The 22,331-nt window shown below is 32.2% G+C and overlaps 1 protein-coding gene across 1 annotated transcript; it reads right to left on the bottom strand.

Moving 5' to 3' along the window:
• Positions 1-4,324: 4,324 nt before the first annotated feature.
• Positions 4,325-5,185, bottom strand: LOC132295805 (uncharacterized). The gene has a single exon (XM_059794085.1). The coding sequence runs from the start codon at positions 5,183-5,185 to the stop codon at positions 4,325-4,327; it is 861 nt and encodes a 286-aa protein (XP_059650068.1).
• Positions 5,186-22,331: the final 17,146 nt, after the last annotated feature.

Here is a 22,331-nt window from a genome sequence, read left to right as displayed (position 1 = left end):
GAAAGGCATGAGATGAATTTCCTTCTAAATAAATGACAAAGGAGAAATGGGTTACAAATTCTGCCAGGTTTTGAGAAGCCTTGTCCCAAAGGTGCAGAGGTTCGATATATGTGGTTCGACCAGCTTTCTTTGTTCGCACTTAGCCTTGCTGGTCTTGGGTGACTTGGAGGACTTGTGCTGTGACATAAACGTCCTGGTGGACTTTTTATTTTGACGTTTCAGTGGTGGTGATTTCAGGGATGTTGAAGTGTAGTGGAGTTGCACGAGGGATGATGAGAAAAAAAGAAAAAGGTGATCAAGAAGAAAATATATATAGAGAGAAGCTCAAGAAATTTTACAAGGGTGTAATTACAAGAATAGTACTTGCTAAGCATGAAGACCATGGTTGGTGATTTAAACTAGTTCAAAAGAGAAGTTAGCCCAACACTAATAATAGAAACCAACAAGCTTTATCAATCTTAATAAATTGGCACATAACTTGTAATGCTCTGTATGCTTAAGTGGACAGGCAGGCATGGGCCCAACATAGAACCTGGGGGTATTGAATTTTTTATATTTTCATTATATTTCTTTTTTTTTTTTTAAATTTATGAAAATGTCCCTACTAAAATTACAATTCACCCCTACTGAATTTTTTTTTTTTTTTTTTTTTTTTTTTTTTTTTTTTTGCATTTTAAACTTCAAATTTTTGCGAATTTATGCGGATGCTCTCACTAAAATTATAATTCGCCCCACTGAATTAATTTTTTTGCATTTTATACTTTAATTTTTGAAAATTTATAAATAAAACCCATTGAAATTACAAAGATAGACCTACTATAAAAGTTTGCCCCCACAAATTAAAAAACGTTCCCCTCACAAAATTTTCTGGGTCCGTCACTGTGGACAGGCGCAATATTTAAATATCAAACATAGTGAAAGAAAGAGGCAAGGGAGTGTGAGAGCCGCAATAGCTTTAAAAAATTGTGTAGCTTAAGTCCTCATTTTAGGTACCAATTATGTAACAAAATAAGGTGTGATCTTTTAAAATTTATAAAAAGGGGGAATTGCACTAAACTCTCATTGACCATCGACTTTTTGCAGATTCATCCATTTGAATTTTTGGGGTACAAAGCATTCATTTATAATGGCCGTTAATGGCTAGCTCAGGGGCATAACCCCTCTGCAACAAATCGGTAAGTTAAGGGATTTGTACTTTCAAAAACTTTACTTAAGGTGAAGTTTTAATTTTTTTTTTTGAAAGGATAATTTGATGTTTAAATTATAATTGTATATATAAAATGAGGCTTCCAGTTTCAATAGAACAAACAAATGTGTTAGTTTCTTGAAAAGAAAAAAAAAAATCTCCTGAAAAATATAGAAAATACATTTACTTTTGTTGCTAGCAAGTTGTATATGGAGGCTTGGATGCTTATTAGCACCAACGTCAGGGGCTTTGGGTGTTTATTAGCACCAAGGTTTGGGATTCGATTCCCATTAGGAGTTTACGATAACTTGAGATCCCGGCCCGGGTTGAGGAGGCACCCTTCCTGGTCCTCGGTGATTAGTCAGGCGAAGCTTCGAATCCCGAGTTATTCAAAAAAAAAAAAAAAAAATTATGGACAGCACGACTTGAGTTGGACTTGGCACAGTGATTAGGTTGGATGTCTAGCTACAAGTTTTCAATTTTCCTTAAACTACTGAAGTTGAGGAGAATTAATGTCATGCTCCATAGCAATTGTTGTGTTGTAATTGGATCATTTCAACACGGTCCCAACTCACATGCATGCATGCAAAATAGCTTTGTATTACCCGCCAAAATTGGTCATTATCAACGACACACACTACTACGTGCTAAACCCCGGTGCTGGTGAATGCTTGACTAGTGATGGTTATCATGCACAAAATGGACAGAACGTAAATTATGGTCTGCAGTAGGTCATTGTTTGCTTCCTGATATACATTGTTGAAAAGTTTTGGTTGCATTTTTTTAAGGTTCTTGTTCTATATCCTCTTTATTTATTTTCCTACAATAAAACTTATTCTTACTTAATTAACTGCTGGATCAAAATTTGATTAGCTGAAGTAACCTTTCCTTGAAACAACCTATTGGTGCAGGACTGGGACCTCCCCACAGCGTTCATTAGGAATGATGTTTCTTCTCCTCCTTCGCATATGATCAATGCTCTGGACTTTGCATTAGAGCATGGTTCCTCTGTGACTGGTTTAGGGGAATAGGATTTCTTGTTGGTTCTGTCTATTTGTGGCTTAGTTCCTAGAACTGATTGCTGAAGCCTTTATGTCCCGTTTGGATCGCCAGAGACCAAACGAGCATACTAATAGATTTTCTGGACAAATCCCGAAGTGTGGTTTTTTACCCAATAGGAGAGTCTTTTTACTAGAAACAGCCCAACAAACAAGACTAGCTACTAATGTGTTTTTTGGCGGGATACCATCGTTTAGGGCATCAAAATCGGGTTTTCTGTAACTTCATTTTTAGACTTATTTTTGGTATTAGTATCCTTTCAGAATTAGGTTTCCTTATGTTATAAGAATTCAAGTTGCAGTTAGTTTCCTTATGGATTAGGGTTTCTTTCCTTATAAATATGTGTAATGCAAATATCAATGTTGCTTAAATCGGAATTCTACGCAGAATCATTTTGGGCTCCGTAGAACGGAATCGTAGAATCGGATCGTGAATCGTAAGATTCTACCAAAATGTGAAAAACCAATTGAAACTAACTTCTTAAAGAATAAGATCTGTAAAATATAATAAAAATGAGGCCAAAACACACAATATTACATATCTATGAGTTCACAAATCTCAAATTCTAACAATATTTCAAAGTCTGAATATAAATAAAAAAGAATGTAGCTTAAAATAACATGAGTTTACAAATCTCAAATCTTAACTCATCCATCTCCAAAGTTAGAAACTAAAATTACATATCAAAAGGAATTTTTTTTTTTTTTTTAAACTCTATGCAATTTCCTTCTTCTTTTTTTTTCTTTTTTTTTTTTTTTTTTTTCTTTTCGAAAACTGAAGAAATAAAAAGACCTTTTTGTCCACCAATCCAAGTGTTACGGTGTATGTGACCTTATTAGTCACAAGTATAAAATTAATCAAGAGTTAGCACAACAAAATTAATGAACCACGTGTTAACTCGATCTCATTATATTATCAGTTTAGACTACAATATTATACCTTGGCTGGCATATTTGGCAAGTCTTTTAAGCTTTTAAATTATTTTTAATTTTTAATATATATGATAAGCCTTCAAAAAAAAAAAAAAAAAATAGTCAAATGAAAATATTAATCATGAAACCAAAATTTGCCTAAATGTGTTAGTCACGAGTATGCATCTTTGAGATATAATTGATCATTTTAATTTTTTATAATTAAACACAAAAATATATTATGGAACATCGACATGCATGGTAAAAATAATTGATATATATACATATATATATTTCTTTTTCTGCCGGTAATGAAAAATAATTTATATTTTATAGAATAAATATTTAACTTTGTATACTATACTTGGGCCAAGCCTCTTTTATTTTGTAGCCTAGAACAAACCAACCAAAAAATAAAAAATAAAAAAAAACCCAAAAATAAAGGCCCAAACAACCAATTTTGTAGAATCGGATTCTACCTCCGATTCTACGATTCTACTCCTGATTCTATCGATTCTATCCCCGATTCTATCGATTCTATCCCCGATTCTACCAATTGAGCGATTCTGCTACGATTTGACTCGATTTTGAGTTCTGAGTCATAGAATCGTGCGATTCTACGACTCAGGATCGCGATTTTGATAACCATGGCAAATATCAGAATCATTCATTCAATTATCAATAATATCAATAATATATCACATTTTTTTGAATTTATCTCTTGTTTTGTGAATTTAAATATTCGACTTTGTAGATTCAAAATAAGCCGTTCATTGCGTATTGCTCTTCTTCCAAAAAGGGCTTAGTCACATAACTCAGATCCCATGCACGGGTGTAACACACTGCAAAATGCAATACTAATACTTATGTAACAACTTTAAAAGAGAGTAGGTTTTTTTTTTTTTTTAATTAATTAAAGGGTAAGCTTGTGTAAATGTAAAATAATGTACAAGAGAGTCCTATAAGATAGGAACAACAAGTTGCACAAGGCAGCAGCAGAATCCCAACAAAATACAAATGCTAAGAACCAGTCCTAGCAAGCAAAATACATAAAAGGTTACAGAACTAACTTCCGCAAGTTCAAGTAAACCTAATGCAATACAAACATAAAAAGCAACCATCCAAGCAATCATTTTCCAGTAAACACTTCCATTGAAGGCAACCAAATTTAAGGGACAGTTAGAGCCTGAGCACAGGCATAGCTGCATCCATCCAAGAACAGTTTCTGCAAGTCTTTAAGTCTCCTAACATTCCTCATATTAGAAGCATTCTTTAGCTTAATTAAGGCTAGTCTTCCTTTTAAACATTTCTTAATCTGAGAAATGACTGAGGTTGGGGATGAGGATGTTTTCCTGAAGGCCCTATTATTTCTTTCCATCCATAGAAAGTAGAAAGCAGCAGAGAGTAGTAGCTTATGCACCAGAAAATCATTAGCACTCCAATGAGCAAAACACCATAAGATCAGTTCTTTCCAACTAGATGGCTGAATGTACAACCCAATTGTGTGTTGAATGAATGACCACACCACCTTTGAGAACTCACACCGGAAGAATAGATGGTCCAAGGATTCATTGTTGGCTAGGCTAAGAAAGCAAGCATTGGCGTGATGTTTGTGCTTCATAGGTTTTCTGTCAAGAGTATAAAGTCTTCCTTTTGTTGTTAACCAAGCAATAAAGCTATGCTTGGGAATATGATGTTTAAACCAAATGGTCTTGTGCCATGGGAAAATGAAAGTGGGAAGGAGGAGGTATTTGATTGTATGAGCAAGGGAGAAATTGCAGCTAGGTGAAGGTAACCATAAAACTGTATCAGCATTAGTGGAAGGGTTAGGCAGTTCATTTAGTTTAGTGTGAAAGTTCAGTGATTGAAAGAAGGGAATGCGAGCAAGTGAGTCAGGTACAACCCAATGATTCAAAGAAATTAGCCTATCAATTTTGACTCTCAAGTCCAGTTGAAGAATTTCCCCATCATTAAAGTTGATCTGATTGAGCAAAGGCCCATTTGGAAGCCGATAATCTAACCACATCATGGTATCAGTGCCCTTTCCTACCCTATTACATTGTGTTGCAATGTTATAACATCATTAAATAAAAAAAATTAGCACATTTACGCCTAGTTAGTTAATTCACATATGATACGCCAATTAAACGCGTACGTACGAATTTTGGGAAAATACTTTCATTTGCCGATCAAAGTTGAAATATGCGTATTCTGTCCATCACCCAGTATCTAACGTGTTTATTTGTTTATTCGTTTTGATTGCTCCGTTTAATTCGTAACCTAATTATTCTTTTTTTTCGTTTACAAACTTCACGTTTCTAATAGCGTTTTTTTCTGAAACACAAACTATTGTCTTTTCTACCCTCTTTTGTTTGGTATAACCATTATTTTTTAAACCATCAAAATAATGTTATTTGTTGTGCAAACTATTATCTTTTCTACCCTCTTTTGCTTAGTCTATTCATTATCTTTCAAGCCATCAAAATAATGTTATTTGTTGTGTAATCTCTTATTGTTGTCACTCCAATTATGATCTTTAATCAAAGCAATGAAATATATATATATATTTGTGGAACACTATAATCTTAAATAATCATAAGTTTTTATTGATGTTTGTAATATTATAGATTTTTTGTTTTGTTATGAGATCTTTTAAATTTTGTTAATATATTTATTATTATTATTATTTTGGAAGTTTGTAGATCACCACACTTTCTAGATGTTTTAGTAGAATATCACATTATATACATATGAATTTTTTTTTTTATGATTATTGTGATAGTGTCAGTTGTAATATATTTATTTTATTATTTGTTATATATTCTTTATTATCCTTACAAATATATATATATATATATATATATAAGAAAATAATAAGATGTGTATAGCCGAATTTTTGATCCCAAATTTTTAGCGTATATAACGTATTATATACGTACTTATCCGTATTCGTATTTTTACGTCTCGGTATTTTTTTGCCGAATTTTTTAAACGTATTTTAAAAAAAATATATCGAATTATACTCCTACGTTTCTGAACCCGTATTTTTTCAACTATGCATTTACGTGGCTCTTATATATATTATATATCATTTTAAATTTGCTACATATTCAACTTTTAAAAGTTAATTGTTATATTAGGCGCCGAGTAGGCACATAACAAAAATGAGGCAAGAGAATATCTTGATTCTTGGTAAATCTGCTTCCCATTTCCATCTGCTTGTACTTTCATGCATCATGCATGAGATTGGAATCATTTCACTTCCAAAAAGGGTTTAAGTTACAAGTATATATAATACTTTACAATACATTTAGGTTGTACATGATCGAGTTCCTCCCATCAGAAAACAGATCTCTTTGATGGATGGACCAGGATTCGCTTCTGTCGGGGGATCTGGTCTTGTTATTACCAATAATTATATAAATACAAATTAATACTAGTATTATTTTTGTGAGTTAATAATGTATTAAAATATTGAAATAGCATACAAGCTTTTAAATTGAAACTAATAATGTTTGGTTAAATTTTATATTTAGACATTATAATGCTATGTACAAGATGAAAATGAAGATCGTCTAGTTTATGAAATGAAGATCATCTAGTTTACTCCATTTTGCTTATTATAGCATATATATATACTTGTTCTCAGTACACAGTACATATACAAGAACAATAGAAGCTTATGTCGATGTATTATAGTTAGAATATATTGTATAATATATCATTACCTTATATGGTATAATATATCTTATACATAAACCCCTCTTATATACATCTTATTACACATTAATATATAATACATAGTTCTCTCTTTTGTTCTTGGTAATTATATATTTGGCAATCATATACAAGGTAAACTTATATATGGTAACCTTAGAATTATCATATATAGGTTTACCTTATATAGGATTGTCATATATACGGCTATCATATTGTTTACTTATTCATCACACATAACCCACCTATATAAACCCCTTTTGTATAAATCTTATTACACATTAGCCTTATATAATATTACCATATATTAGTTTAACTTGTATAGGATTACTATATATATAGTTACCATATACATATAGGGTTTACATTATATATAGTTATCATAGATTTATGATAGATTTAGTTGTTCATCACATACAATCCCTCCTATATAAACTCCTCTGGTATACATCTCAAAGATCAATATACAGAGTTTCTATCCACCTATCATATAAGGTAATACAATATACGACAATGATATATTATAGAATATATTCTAACAATACATGGTAAGAATATATTATAACTTCAACAATTCAAAAATTATGACAGTTTGTAGGGTCAGGTTTTAAAAATTGAAACAAGCTTTGTTCGATATGCACTAAACAATACTGTTCAGATCCAATAGAATATATAGAGCTAACCATAAGCCTTTACAGCTTGCAAATTCTATATAATAATACTCTGATGATAATCCTCGTCTGAATAAGCAATTAACAATTCAATCTCGAATATCAACAGTGACCCTTTGATTTAAATAACGAGTCGCATGTGTGAACACAAACTAAAAGTACCTCATAATACTTTTAATTATAATTATCAACATTAACCCTTTGATTTAAATAACGACTCTCATGTGTGAACACAAACTAAAAGTACACCATAAGCCTTTTAATTTATATTGTTAACTTTTCCGAAATAATATATTGTTACCCTCCAAACCTGTCTCAGTCCCAACCTCCAATTTGATAGCACTGGATATAACATATTAAAATGAGTAAGGTGACGTAAGAATTACTTAGGTCATTTATATCATGTATTATAGCACAGCCAGTGAGAGAATATATAATGCTAGAACCAGGATTATGAAGCACTTATCTTGACAGACCAGGATTCTCTTTTGTTTCATTTTTGTCCGGGCCTAATGTAATAAATACAACAATTATATAAATGTGTTAAATTCTTAATTTATTGGTATTATAATATTTCAACAATGTAATATGATGCATGGATGTATCTTCAATGTAGTGTTGCATAATTTTTTTTAAAGTTGTCGCGTGAGTGTTGCATTTTGTGATGCAAGTGTATTATACTAATACCTAGAATGAGTGCACAAGATTCCTTATATAGGAGGGAAATCGATTCTATCTCAGTATAACATCATCATCTATTAGTCATGACATCAAATATTCATATTTAAGAACCGTACAAAGGTTTTTATTTATTTATTTATTATAGAACTGAATGTGTTGTGTCACATTCAACGGCTCCTAACCTTTACGCTTGTGAGTTGATTCATTGGATGTAGTGGTACATCACGTGTGCCACCCTGAGAGGATCCCAACTTACACAACAATATGAAGTATAACTTAGTTTATTTTTTACTTTTTATGACTCAATTTTGTAAAGACTTAAATAAATATATATGGGTAGCAATTTCCTCAATCCCAACGAGGTCCACCCCACCCCGCTTCTAATAGGATGAATTTGATAGGCCCCTAAATGGAGTAGGGATAGATATGATAATAAAAATTAAATTTCACCTCGGGCTTGGGGTGGGGATGGATTTAGTGTTTAACCCGCCCCACCCAGAGCCCATTATATGTGTGCGTGTGTTTTTTTATTTTTATTTTTCATTTTTATGTTGTAATCGTTTATTTGTTCATTGTTTTATATTTTTGTATAAGGTATTGATTTTTATTTTCTATTGTAAATTTCACTATTGATTTTATTAACAAGTCACCCATCTCCATTTATTTATCATAATTTAATTTATTGTACTAAATTAAATAAAGGAAGTGGGGTAGAGTCGGTATTCCGTCTGTTCCGTGGAGACAGAGATTGTATTCGAATTACAAATTCGTTCTGAAATAGGAGCAGAATTGGTATGAATGATTTTTTAACGTGACGGAACAGGGTTTAGACAACTCCATTCCAAACAAGCTCAGTTGTCATTCCTTAGTTATATATATATATATATATATATATATATATAATTAAAAAAAAAAAAAAAAAAAAAAACTATCACAGGGTGCTTTGGTTTGGGAACCTATCGACTCCCAAGAGGGAGAGCCCCTTGGCCATTTTTTTTTTTTTTTTTTTTTTTTTTTTTTTTTTTTTTTTTGATTAAAAGGTAAGCTAGAGCCCCTTGGTTGGGTTACCTTTGGAATCTCTCATATGCAAGAACTAATTAAAAAAAAATGTTTCAGCAAATGGGCATACATTTCTAAAGTTGGGAATACGAGGTAAGATATAATATTGGCATGATCACTTTTCTTTTGGGTCAATTGCTAAATGTGGATCTTGATCGCTGACACTTGGCCAAAGTTGTTGGTTGGAGGCATGAAAGATATATTAATTAATTTGTAGCCAAACTTTATAGGTATCCTTAATCCTAGGACTATAATTAAATTAAAGCCAACATCAAATGTCATTGCAGTAGGGGAAACCAAGGCCACGTGGATTGTACCCGTTTAACAGTTTGGTTCGCCGACAAATCTCTGATACTCTAATCACATTATTACTTTTGCGCATGTGTAGCTTCGGTCGTCAAGCACATCATACATACACTCTGTAAAACCAAATTTAATGTTCCTAAGGCATCATTTGGATAACTAAAAGATGGGGAAAAAATAATAATGATAATTACATCCTAATATTTCTTTTAAATCGTAACGAGAAAGTAACAAAGGAGTTTCAAAGTGCAACTTACCAAATAATATTATATGAAAAAGAGTTCAGTCGATTCAAAAGGCACAAGAGAATTAGATGCAAAAGAAATATATATATATATATATATATTGAGAATATAATGGTAATTTCTCCACTAATTTTCGAGACAAATGATGAAAAATGATAATATATCTGATTATATGTTTATGGTTATAAATGTATAATTGCATTTCTTCTGTCTAAAAAAAAATGCCTCTTTTGAGAAATTTTAATTTATAATTTATAAGTTTAAATATTTCAAAATAGACATTTATTTTGGGACAAAGTTAATATACTATTTGGCTTAGCTCGGTAAAAGCATGCTAAAGACAGTGTTGCTAAGTGGTGGAGTACTAACATACCATTTAAAAATTTTAAAAAATAATAATAATAATAATTTCTATATTGTAAGTATTTATCATTTGATTCAAACATTTAAAATATTAAATAATATTACATACTCACCCTTGTAAGTACAAAACCTTCATCATCCTGACTTGACGTAGAACAAAAAATATCTCTAACAAAAATCCACTGCACTCCATTCTTATCGGTGCACATGATTGTGGCATTGTGTTTGTCGGAGAGGAACCCAATTCATTAAAGTTGTACACTGGGTTGTGACATCATGATTTTAGTTATAGTAAATTTTTTATCACCCACCAATGTCGTAGGGTCACCACTCATTGCCTTTTTTTGTTGACCAATATTTGGCTACGAGGACACTTTTTCGGTATTTCTCCTTCCTATCACCTCCCCAAAGTTAGCCCTTCCAAGAATGGAAGAGGTCTATGTATTTTCTCCACGTGTCAATAACTAGGATTTTCTCATATTCTTTAAATGAACAAAGTTCAAAAAACCCCATCGGACTTTTACCCTTTTTCACCAAACCCCTTGGACTATTTTTATTCCAAAACACTCTGTCAACTATGAGAGGGAGTAACAGATTTATAAACATTGTTAACTAAGAATATAAAATTACTAAAGTATCCCTTAGGCAAAATTTGTGAATTACCATCATCTACTTTGCGAAGATTCAACGGAGATGCTAGAATTCACAATAATGAATTGATTTTTCTCCTATATAGGACCCCAAGAAAAAATAATAATAATAATCACTAACTGAGTCTAACGTAATTTTCTAATTTTTTTGTGAGTTATTTTTTTGTTATTCCTTCATTTCATCATCAGGCAAATAGCAGTAATTATCCTTTTGCGAATGAATACCTATTTACTCATCGGTAGTTATTTTCGGGAGAGAGATATAAAACTCTTTTTTTATTTTATTTTATGTTTATATTGATGTTTAAATTAATTTTTGAATCCCAAATCTAATATTGTAGACTGATATTTGAAGATGCTTTGTGATAAGCATCTTTCAGCCATACATTATTGTAAAAACAAACCAATGTGGATATATCACACCCATATAACTATTTTTTAATTTTGTATTCAATATGAATCTATATAAGCTTGTTAAATGCATTGTATTAGAACTGTTGTTTTGTTATACTTAATTGCTTCAAACACCACCAATTGGCCTTCCTCGTAATGGGTTTTGATTTTTGTGTACTAAGTTGTGCTTTTACTTCTCTTTTTTTTCATGTACTAAATTGTGTTGGGTGTTTCTGATTTGTTGCAAAAGCTTGGAGACTATCAACTTGAAACTTAGCAGCTGGAAGGTGTTAGTATTAGATCAAATATTTTATTATGATGGGTTTTTCTTTTACCAACAACCATTTTTATTTTATTTGTTTGTTTATTTGTTTGAAGGTACAAAAAATTTCTATTGTGATTATGGTGATGGACTTCTGGTGCTTTTATGTTATTTTGTGTGTTTATATACTTTGACAGCAACAGGATTTTTTTTTTTTTTTGGGAAGATACAGCACAGGAAATTTAATGGGATACTACATAGGTATAAGGAATATTTTAGTCATTTTGCATCCTTAGTATCCTTAGTTAACGTACTTATGAATCTGTTAGCCCCTCTGATAATTGAGAGGGTTTTTTGAAATAAAAATAATCAAGGAAAATTTAGTGGAAAAGGATAAAAGGAGTTTTTGGACTTTGTGCTTTATTAAATATTATATTATGCTATATACTTACACAGTGATTTGGTTCAATCAAAAATTTGAAAACCATTTAACATATTAAAAAAAATGATCACGACACATGTATAGGAGGACTTAGCTGCTCTATGTATATTGATAATTTAATTAAATTATTATTTTCATTTGTACAATGACATGGCTGCTCCATATTGATAACTTAATTAAATTATTACTTTTATTTCCTATGCAAAAAAACGTTTAAAAGAGCATCTGCAACTACGAGAAATGAAGAATAATGGGGAACTAGTTGATGATTGGATTGGATATCCATGAAAGAATTAAGATTATAGTTAGGTTTTCATTTCTTAATATCCTCAAGGTATAGCGGTGTAATGATCAAGCAAAGATTTACAATATATCTTTCCAAATATATTTATTTGTCTTTTTGTAGGGGTAAATGATGGCTTATTACAGAACCAATATGATCATAATCTATCATCATCCAAAATGGACATCAAACAAAAATAACAAACAACAAGGTTATATAAGCCTGTTTTTTATTGTTCTCTGCAAATAACAAATACAAATTTTTTTTAAAGAATATAACAAAATCATATTATTACGAGTCCATTTTATATCTTTTTTATTTAAAGAGTTTAGATGGAATCAGACCACAAATAGTATGTGCACCAAAACTCCACCGATGCACAACATCCGTCCAAAGTCAGCCACAAAAAGCCTTATCACAAGCCCGTGTTGAACTCCGGGCTATACATAAAAACGACATCGTTTGGCATGCGGAAAGTTAGACATGAACCCCGCCAAACAGGAGGGGATCCACTTCCCAAAAATATTGTTATCTACGTTCACTCACCACCCACTGTGACATTTTGAGAGTCCGAGGAAAGCCTTGACCCCAAATTGCTCGTGTACGAACTTTCCACACTCTCCTTATGAGGTTGCAACGTGTCCGTAATGATTCTCACATCAGTCAATAGCCCTTGGCTTGATTTGCTTTGAAAATTCTCTCCAATGAGTAGCGTTTATCTAACTCCCTCCCTACTCTCGCGAGTATGGATAACATTTCTCTCTTAAATAAACCTCTAAAGTGGCTTTGGTTGCACATAACACTCCATGTTTTCTATAGACAGAGGTATCATTTCCCCTAAAACCACTTTCGGCTTTCAATATATACCAATCAGATGCTTCAAAAGTTTTCCTCAGAAGAAACCTCTCTCTCTTTCCCCCCCTCTCTCTCTCTCTCTCTCTAAAATAAGTAAGCTTCCTTTACTTCTCTCTCTTCGATCTGTTATTGTCTTTTTTTTTCATTTTTGTTATTTACAAGCTTGAAATTTACTTCATGTTTGATCTTTTTAGAGTACACACAAACTTTCTATTTTTAGCTGATTAATTATGTATATGTTCTACTATTTGTATAATTCATGTATATGATCATTACTTAGGGTACAAAAGAAACATGTGTGTATATATATGATCTTGTTTGTTTAATTCATTGAGCTTATTTTGTGATCTTTGTTGGCCGATCTAGCTGAGGAAATTAGTAAACCCTAGCTAGGTTGCAGTGTACGTGGAAGAAGAATCCTGAGATGGGTAGAGGAAAGATTGTGATCCGTAAGATCGATAATTCGACGAGCAGGCAAGTCACTTTCTCAAAGAGAAGAAACGGGTTGCTTAAGAAGGCTAAGGAGTTATCGATCCTTTGTGATGCTGAGGTTGGACTAATAATCTTTTCCAGCACAAGCAAGCTCTATGATTTTGCAAGCACCAGGTCAGATATATATATAGTTATAAATTCCCAATCATCTCTTACTCTCTCTCTCTCTAGCTAGATCTCTCTCATATGTGATGGATTGAAGTTAAAGCTATACATAGCATGTTTGTATTCTATGTCAATTGATATTTACCTATAATCCAATTATTTATATGTTTTTGGTAATTATATTTTAGTTACTTCAAAAATATATAGCTTTATAGTTGAATAACCTAAGTTTTAATATATACCCCTTTATTTTTATTACAACTGTATACATTTTATGTTGTGACCCATGGTACAACTCCTTGAAAGTCTGAGAACATTGAGGTCTTTTAATCATGCATTAATCTAAATGTATATTGTCTTTGATATTGAAAGTTGAGACATCAATCTAGCTTTTTAAATGGATATTGTTTCACAGTTTCATATATGTTCAAAGTATTATTAAATGGATATATCTTTAGTTAACTTCATGTTTGATCTATACACAATAACACTATATAGGGTTTGGTTGACATTGTGTATATATATGATGTGTGATATGTATTACTTGCATATATACCTACAAGATAGAATGGTCTCTCAATTGTACAGTTAGTTCCCATGCATTTTCCCATGCAAAGAATAATTGCCGCAATGCATTGTGCCTATTTGAGGATCGAAAAATCTATACTTGTTAAACTTCTATAGAATCAAGTTGAAATAAGATTTTATTTGCTTTGCCTTGAAGCTGTACTTGAGAATTAATCCAAAAAAGTACTATAAAATGTCGTAAATTTGCTTTAGACTTCTCCCGGCCACTTCCAAAGTATTTACTTATACATATAACGAATTAAAAGTAAATAGATCCATGACAAAATTTCCAAACATTCTTGGGTTTTAAGAGCGTATGATGCAAATTATGACAAAATGGCCAGCTAGGAAATGAAAGATTCAATTTCGTACATCCATGTATATATTGCAAGTGGCAGAAGATGTGCAATATATTTTATATATTCCTCAAAACAGATTCACCTGGATTAGGAAGATGCGTATTAGTTTTATATAGAAGGACAAGCATGCTAATATTAAAGAAGAAGAAGAATCCAATTAAGAACCTTTATCAGTAGTAAGCGATTTGCAAGGGAATATTTTGGACTCAGAGATGTTCCTCTAGGAAGGTAAGGGACAGAAAGGCATACCAAAGTTTATCTGGAAGTAAGTAATTAAAAACAATTTTTCAAAGACTTCAATTAATTTAAAAGAAGACGCAGTATATAATATAAAAGAATGAAAAAGAAGAATTCATATGAATGGTCTCGTTTCATAAAATAAAAAACAAAGATAAGAATGATGATGATTTAGAATGATCCTATTTTCATCACCAAATATGATTTTAGGAAATTAAGGTAAGTTCTTGTAAATGAGCCGATTCACTTGACATAAACACATGCTTGATGATGCATGAGGAGGTTTACCTTGTGCTTAATGATAGATCGATTTGATCTCATCCTAGAGAGGGTGAATAGGTGTACTTACCTTATTCTTCTGATTCAATTCTAGACTAGTTTAATTTTATAAAATCTAAAAAATAATAATAAAAAAAAAATAACAACCACCACCAAACAAAAAGCAATAAATATAATGCATTAAAGTAAATAAATAAAGTTAGAGCATCCACTTCGATTTTTTATGTGTAAAAATCTCAAAGAGGAAAAAAAAATAATACAAAGACTAGTGTCTATGGGAGATCAATCCACTGTCTCAAAGCACTATTATACAAACTTTGTCTCAGTCTCACACTCATTCCACGAACGTTGCCTCAGTCTCCCACCCATTCCACGCCAGGGGTGGAATTATTAATGGGCTAACCAGGTTCAATTAAAAATAAACTAAAAATAGTACTACTGTTCCTATAAGCATAGTCTAAATGTAATTAATTTGTAGTAATACTCTTCCTCTTCATATCCGCCCAAATGTTCCTGTATTAATCTGGGCTATATGCTACTACTATCCTTCTTCCTCAAACTATTCCTGTATATATCTTTGAATTTTTCCCCCTTTAAGCAAGAGCATAAATTATGTTCATTAGAAATCATAATTCAAGAGGTTTACAACTGTTAGAAAGTAAGGAAATATCCAACTTTTCATTCAAATTAGGCCATAAACCTATATTACCTAGGACATGGGCAGTCTTATTTCAAAATCTGAGCACCTTTATCAGTTAATAGTTTAATGGATGTTAAAGAATCAATTGGATAATTTTTAATTTTATTTTTACCCAGAAAACGAATCCCAATGGATACTTTGATGGTGGATAACAAACATGTTCTTATACCTGATTTTAATTTAAGATCTAAATTTGGTAAATTAGGTCTCTAGGTCTTCTCGGATCGAATCTTAGGTAAAAAATAATCCATTTCATGATCTAGTTATTTGGACATGTAACTAAGACCATGTTGAACACGTACAGTGTATCCTTACCATATCTCACTTCTACAAGAAAATTGTCTAATTTTTCACAACTTTTATTGTATTTATCTTCAAATTTTCTTATCTTTAGCCCCCCACTTTGCAATCCTGGATCTACCTCTGCTCCACGCTACCAAGAAGTAGTAACTAAACATCCGGGTTGACTCTTGTGACTCAACGTGCCGTTACTGCGAACTTTAGTCTTACTCCTCAATTCTCGCAGATGGATTGTTGGAAGAACACGAATGCCTGTGAACAATCTATCCCCTCATGGGAATTGATTCACCTTCTCGTGTATAAGTGTGTTCTTTCAAACAGTATATATATATATTTAGAAAAATAAATTAAGAAGGATTTTTCTCTCAAAAACTCACTCGAAAGTTGTGTCAATGCAAAAAGAATTTGTGTCTCTCTAACATGTGTTGTGCGGGATAAAATAAGAGTCTAAATAAATAGAAGTAGGACAATCATTATCAAAATCTTATCGGGCGTTCCTAATAGTTTGGTCAAAAAAGAGCTGAATCCTAACCAAAAACATGGTATCCCAAACCATCCACGAAAAGTGCAATTGGTTGGAATCTGCAAGTGCAAACTATCGAGAGTAATTGGATCAGTTGGAAAGATAACCAATCACTACCGAGAGTAGTTGGATAGGTTGAAAAAATACCAACTGGTTGGAAAATTCTCGTAACTCTACAAAAGACTCAACTTTTGGACTTTTTTTTAGGGGTCAAACAAACTCAAAACTTAGCAAATATTGTGTTGAAAAGCTTATTGAATCTAATTTTTGACCATATAAAGATCATCTCAAAACTCTAAGTATGAACTAAGATATTGTCAAAATACTACAAACATGTCAGAAATTGACTCAACACAAAACCCATGTTGGTATTTAATTTTTTTTTTTTTAAGGTCTGCTAAATTCATGTTTGATTCTTGACAACATTCAATTTAAAAAATAATAAAATAAAATAAAATAAAAAACAAGTGTGCTGTAACAACCGTCACCCTAGTCAGGTATAATATTGTTCGTTTTTGACTCCTTACCCTAGTCAGGCATAATATTATCCTCTTTTGACTCCCCGAACGACTTTAAAACACGTTATGTCATAAAAGGATATTAAATATACATATGCACTTGCCCCATCCACACCCAGGCGATGTGGGATTGTTCACCTATAGCTCACCCAGTGTGGTAGCCTACTGGAGTCACCTGCACACGCTCACACACACCCACCGACAAGATCGCCACAATCACCCTCTTTTCGAGGCCCAACATCCTCGTTGGCCATACTTCTAGCTGGGTCAAGCTCTGATACCATTTGGAACAACCCACTCCACTACATGATATGATATTATCTGCTTTAAGCCTGAGCCCGCACGATTTTACTCTTGGATTTTACCCCAAAGACCTCATACCAATTGAAGATAATACCACCACATATAAACACTTCATATTTTCTTTACCCAGGCGATGTGGGATTGTGTACCTGTAGCTCGTCCATTTGTGACGACTTTATGGGTGGGTGTGCTATGGGTGTATGCAAGAGGCACTGGCAGACTGCCACACTGGGCGAGCTACGGGTGTACAATCCCATATTGCCTGGATAAGGAAGGGGTGAAGTACTTATATGTGGTGGTGTTATCTCCAATTGGTATGAGGCCTTTTGGGATAAAATCCAAGAGCAAAATATCGCGGGTCTAAACCCAAAGTGGACAATATTATACCATGTGATGGAGTGGGTCATTACAAATAGTATCAGAACCTGACTAGCCGAAAGTATGGCCAACGGGGACGTTGGGCCCCAAGGGGGGTGATTGTGACGAACTTATGGACGGGTGCAAAAGGCACTGGCAGACTACCACACTGGGCGAGTTATGGGTGTATAATCCCAATCGCCTGGGTAAGGGAAAGGTGAAGCGCTTATATGTAGTTGTGTTATGCCCAATTGATATGAGACCTTTTGGGAAAAATCCAATAGCAAAATCGTGCAAGCTCAGGTCCAAAGTGGACAATATCATACTATGTGGTAGAGTGGGTCGTTATATGCACTCACATACTCACTTACCTCTTCTAAGTGATGTTACAATCCAATTAATATGCACTGAGCTTGTGTTATCACTTGTCAGTTCAACTTCTAAAATCGAGACTCGAAGTAAAAATATAAAATTCAAACTCAAAAAAATATGTTTTGATACAAAATTTGCCTACACAAAAACTAAGTTTCTCACACCTAAAATTATACTTGTTACCATAGATATGGGTGTGTAACATATCCTTAATGTTATCTTCCAATATACACAAGGTCTTAAGTTTAGTTTTCCTATCAAATTAATAATATTATGAATTGAAATTCAAAATATTATAAAATGAATAATGATATAAGTAGTTCAAAAGTCGGATATATCCAACTGTTTTATGTGAGTGGGGATAATTGTGTTATATAAGAATTTTGATTAGCATACCATTCTTAATTAATATTTTCACAAATGCCCTTACTCAATGTTTATATGGAATGCATTACAAAATAAATGTGGCTTTTATTTGAATCTAACAATTGGCATGCTTTCCTAATTTGAGCATCTTCCAATTGGAAACAAAAATCCAAAAATAGCAAAATTTTGATTTGAAAACTTACTCTTGTAAGTTTTGTTTATCACATTTAGTAGGAGCTTCATCTTAATTTTGATTGTTTAGTCATCAAAACTTTCACTAGCCTAGCACAAGATTGTCTTAAACAAGTGATATCGCCGCTAAAATCCACCCCAGTGTGGGGTGTGATCATAAATGGGTGTAATGAAAGGGATATTCATTGTAGCTCGAGGAGTTGGCAAGTGATTTATGTTGGTGTATAATAGCAGAAATGAGAGCCTCTAGTCCCTTCAGACACAAACACTTAGGTATTAAAACTTTCACATGGCTTATTTCTCGATCAAATAGGCTGTAGAATAAAAATCTTCTGTCATGCTCGAAAGGAGCTAGAGTAGAGGCCGGGAAGGTGAAAGGTGTAATGATCTGATCAGGGTGTTGTCGCTTTAAAGTCATTGCTTTGTAGCCCTCGAGCTTTCTCCTTGTTGATTGTTTGATGAGTGCAATAGTTTAAAAGGGTAAGTGGATACACTTTAAAAACATAGTATCTCTTCCTTCGAAAGTCTTGAACTCCATCATTGATACCATCCAATTCCGACTCTTCTTTGTGAGAAGAACTAAATGTTGGTTATCGAAACAAAACTGAAGACCCAAATGTCCCTTTGTCGAATTCATTTCGAATACTTGGAACTTGCCAAAATCTTTCTTTGATCACTTAGAGTATAATCTCTTTTTCTCCTTCAACCAAACTTAGTTTTGTTTTTCTGTTGATGAATGACTAGCCGTGTTTGAGTTTCATATACATTAGTTGGTTTGTGTTAAGACCTTGGACGTAACAGTAACAGTATGGGACTAGTATCTTGCTTTTTATGTTTTACCGTCGGTTTCGTTTGGTTAGATGGATATAAGCTAAAAAAGAAAAGAAATAGAAAATGAATGAAAAGTGAAGTGAATGAAAAGAAAAGAGATTTTCTAACATGTATTTGGGTAGTATGAAAATTTATTAAAGAAAATTAAAGAAAAATATTAGTTTGTTAGTGTGAATAGCATGAAAGTGATTATGCATACCAAAACTACCCTTATGAAGTAAAATGATGAATTATTAAATTCAAAAATAATTGTTTATATTCATTTTTATTATTTATATTTAGAATAAGGCTTCATAATATTTCCTTCGGTAAAACTAATTATTAGTTTAAGATAAACAAATTAAATAATAATAATAAATTAGAAATGAAGAGTCAATACTATTGTTTGGGAGAAAAATCAAATATTTCATCATATAATATATATATATATATATATATATATATATATATATATATATATATACCGAATTATGAATGGCTAGAATTGCAACATAGAACATAGGATTAAAAAAAAAAAAAAAATTCTATTTAAAAGCAGGATCTATTTTGAGCAATTTTACCCAAATTCTCATTGATATTTTGTATATATAATTGTATAATTTGCCTTGCGAACTTGCTTCTATTAACCTTTGCTTTTTCACGCATGTATTACCTCATAATAGAAGTTTACTTCACGATAGAAGTTGCTTTGGGAAAAATTTGCACGAGTAAATTACTAGGTAAAATAGGAACTGCAAATAAATAGGCGCTTCTTTCACGTGAAAATAAAATTTTCGCTTGTTTTTTGGGAGAAAATTTTTGAGGGAAAATACTCAATAAGGGAAACTAAATTTTTCATTAGTTTTCTCTTTCTATATATCCAAATTCTAAAAAAAATTAAAATTTTTCTCTTTCATTTCTTTTCTAACTGTTTTCACCTAACCAAACAAAGCCTTCGGACTCCAAGTCTTTTTTTCTTTTTCTTTTTTTGTAAGCCCATGGGTATGCCTAATGATTACTGTATAGCTCTCCTTTCTTTTTTTAAACATATTTATTTTTCCAAAAAATATTTTTTATGAATATTTTTTAAATGCTATCGGGATGATGCTCTCACTAAGCTAGTGAGCATGCACCCTTTACAATAACAACTCAAGAATATTCTTGGGGTCGAATTTAGATAATGTCAAAATAAAAAGAAATTTTTTGAATTTCGTGCCAGAATAGAAGCTATGAACATCTAATAATAAAAAATAAAATAAAATAAAAACATATTTAAATCCAGAGTTAAGAGAAAATTGCAGAGAAATCTATCATTATTTATTGATAATTGAATTAGTTTAGTCTCAGTACATATATTTATAATAAATAAACCCTAACATTATAAGGAAACTAACAACATAAAAAAAAATCTATTATAAAAAAACGGCTCAAACTCTAAAATTTATAAAAACAAATAGAATATTAAACTTAATTACTAAGAACTACTAAATACCAAAAATTAAAACAATTCGACTTTATTTCCATGTCCAACCAAAATTTTTAAGTATTTGACAATCTCCTTACGTAAATAAATAAATAATAAAAAATAAAAATAAAATTATTTTACGGCCTTAAACGATACTTGACGGTTGGGTTTTTCTTATTAGGTCGTTTTCAATTAAGAATAGGTCTCCCCAAGTCCATCGAACTGTAATTGGGCAAAAATCACATTGTGGTGTCCCAAATTCTAAGGATACGGTTCATGAGAAATCAAAAAAAATCAAACTCTAATCCAAGTCCCAAATTGCAAAAGCTAAATATAAAAAAGGATCGACGGTCATCACAACAAAACATCTTTCGGATTCAATTAATCTCAAATGAGTCAGGAGATGAGTCTAGAAATGGTTGAGAGTGGACCCGGCCAAGTGGTCCACAAAAGGATGCCCAAACTCGGTAGGCCGAAATTGTAACCAGGAAAAGGTCTATAAAGCTATATATCATATATCATCCCCTCCACTTCAAAAAAAAAAAAAAAAGCTCATCCTCGAGTTGGACTATGAATAAAATGATTTACCGTATATGAATATCAATAAGAGATTATTCACTCTGCAATGTAAAAGTACAAGTAGGTTGGACCAATTCAATTCAAATCTTGTAACAAGTGAATAACAGTTATAATGATTTGAACTTGCTTATGTATACTTAGCACCAATTCCAAGCTCCATCAACTTACCCCCCATTCAGTTCTCACGCCAGCTGTAGTCAAGTCCTGCAGTGTATCCCACAAAAACATACAAAAACTTCTAGAAGGTTTCTTAGCATATATATATATATATATACTGAAGTCATGTATCTTTTGCCTGACCGGTAAGTCACTGGATTTAATTCCTTCATCCAGCGAGACATTGATTTTTGCTGCCAGTCCTTTAACTCCTCCAACAAATTCCAAGCCTTTGATGTCATGGCTTCAAGGGCTCGTATTAGGATTCAAGAAGACACTAAGGTGAATCCGGTGACATACAAACTGAAGAAAGTAGTTTCTGCATGGTGGGAACAGTAGTTGCGGGTTTCTGGTGCACTACATAAGAAGGCGCCAGAACAATCTTGGTTGAAAATTAAGCGTCCGCTAAAAGAGAGATTCCTTCCGCCAGATGAAGATGTTGTACCCCAATATCAGAATTAAAGGAAAGAGAGTTGTTCTGACAACAAGTATATGGAGGAATTTTACAGTAAAGAAAATAGTATTGAGGATAATAATAATTTTTTAGAAGTAGACACCAATTTTAATGTGG

This window comes from Cornus florida, unplaced genomic scaffold (assembly GCF_030987335.1).
Source record: "Cornus florida cultivar Cherokee Brave unplaced genomic scaffold, ASM3098733v1 CherokeeBrave_3.0.0_Hap2_Chr02, whole genome shotgun sequence".
Lineage (NCBI taxonomy): Eukaryota > Viridiplantae > Streptophyta > Magnoliopsida > Cornales > Cornaceae > Cornus > Cornus florida.
Note: the sequence above shows the minus strand (reverse complement) of the source record. Positions and strands in the feature narration are given on the sequence as shown.

Bases quoted from the DNA above. Each gene is read 5' to 3' on its own strand.
- LOC132295805 (XM_059794085.1), bottom strand. From the start codon at position 5,185: ATGATGTGGTTAGATTATCGGCTTCCAAATGGGCCTTTGCTCAATCAG.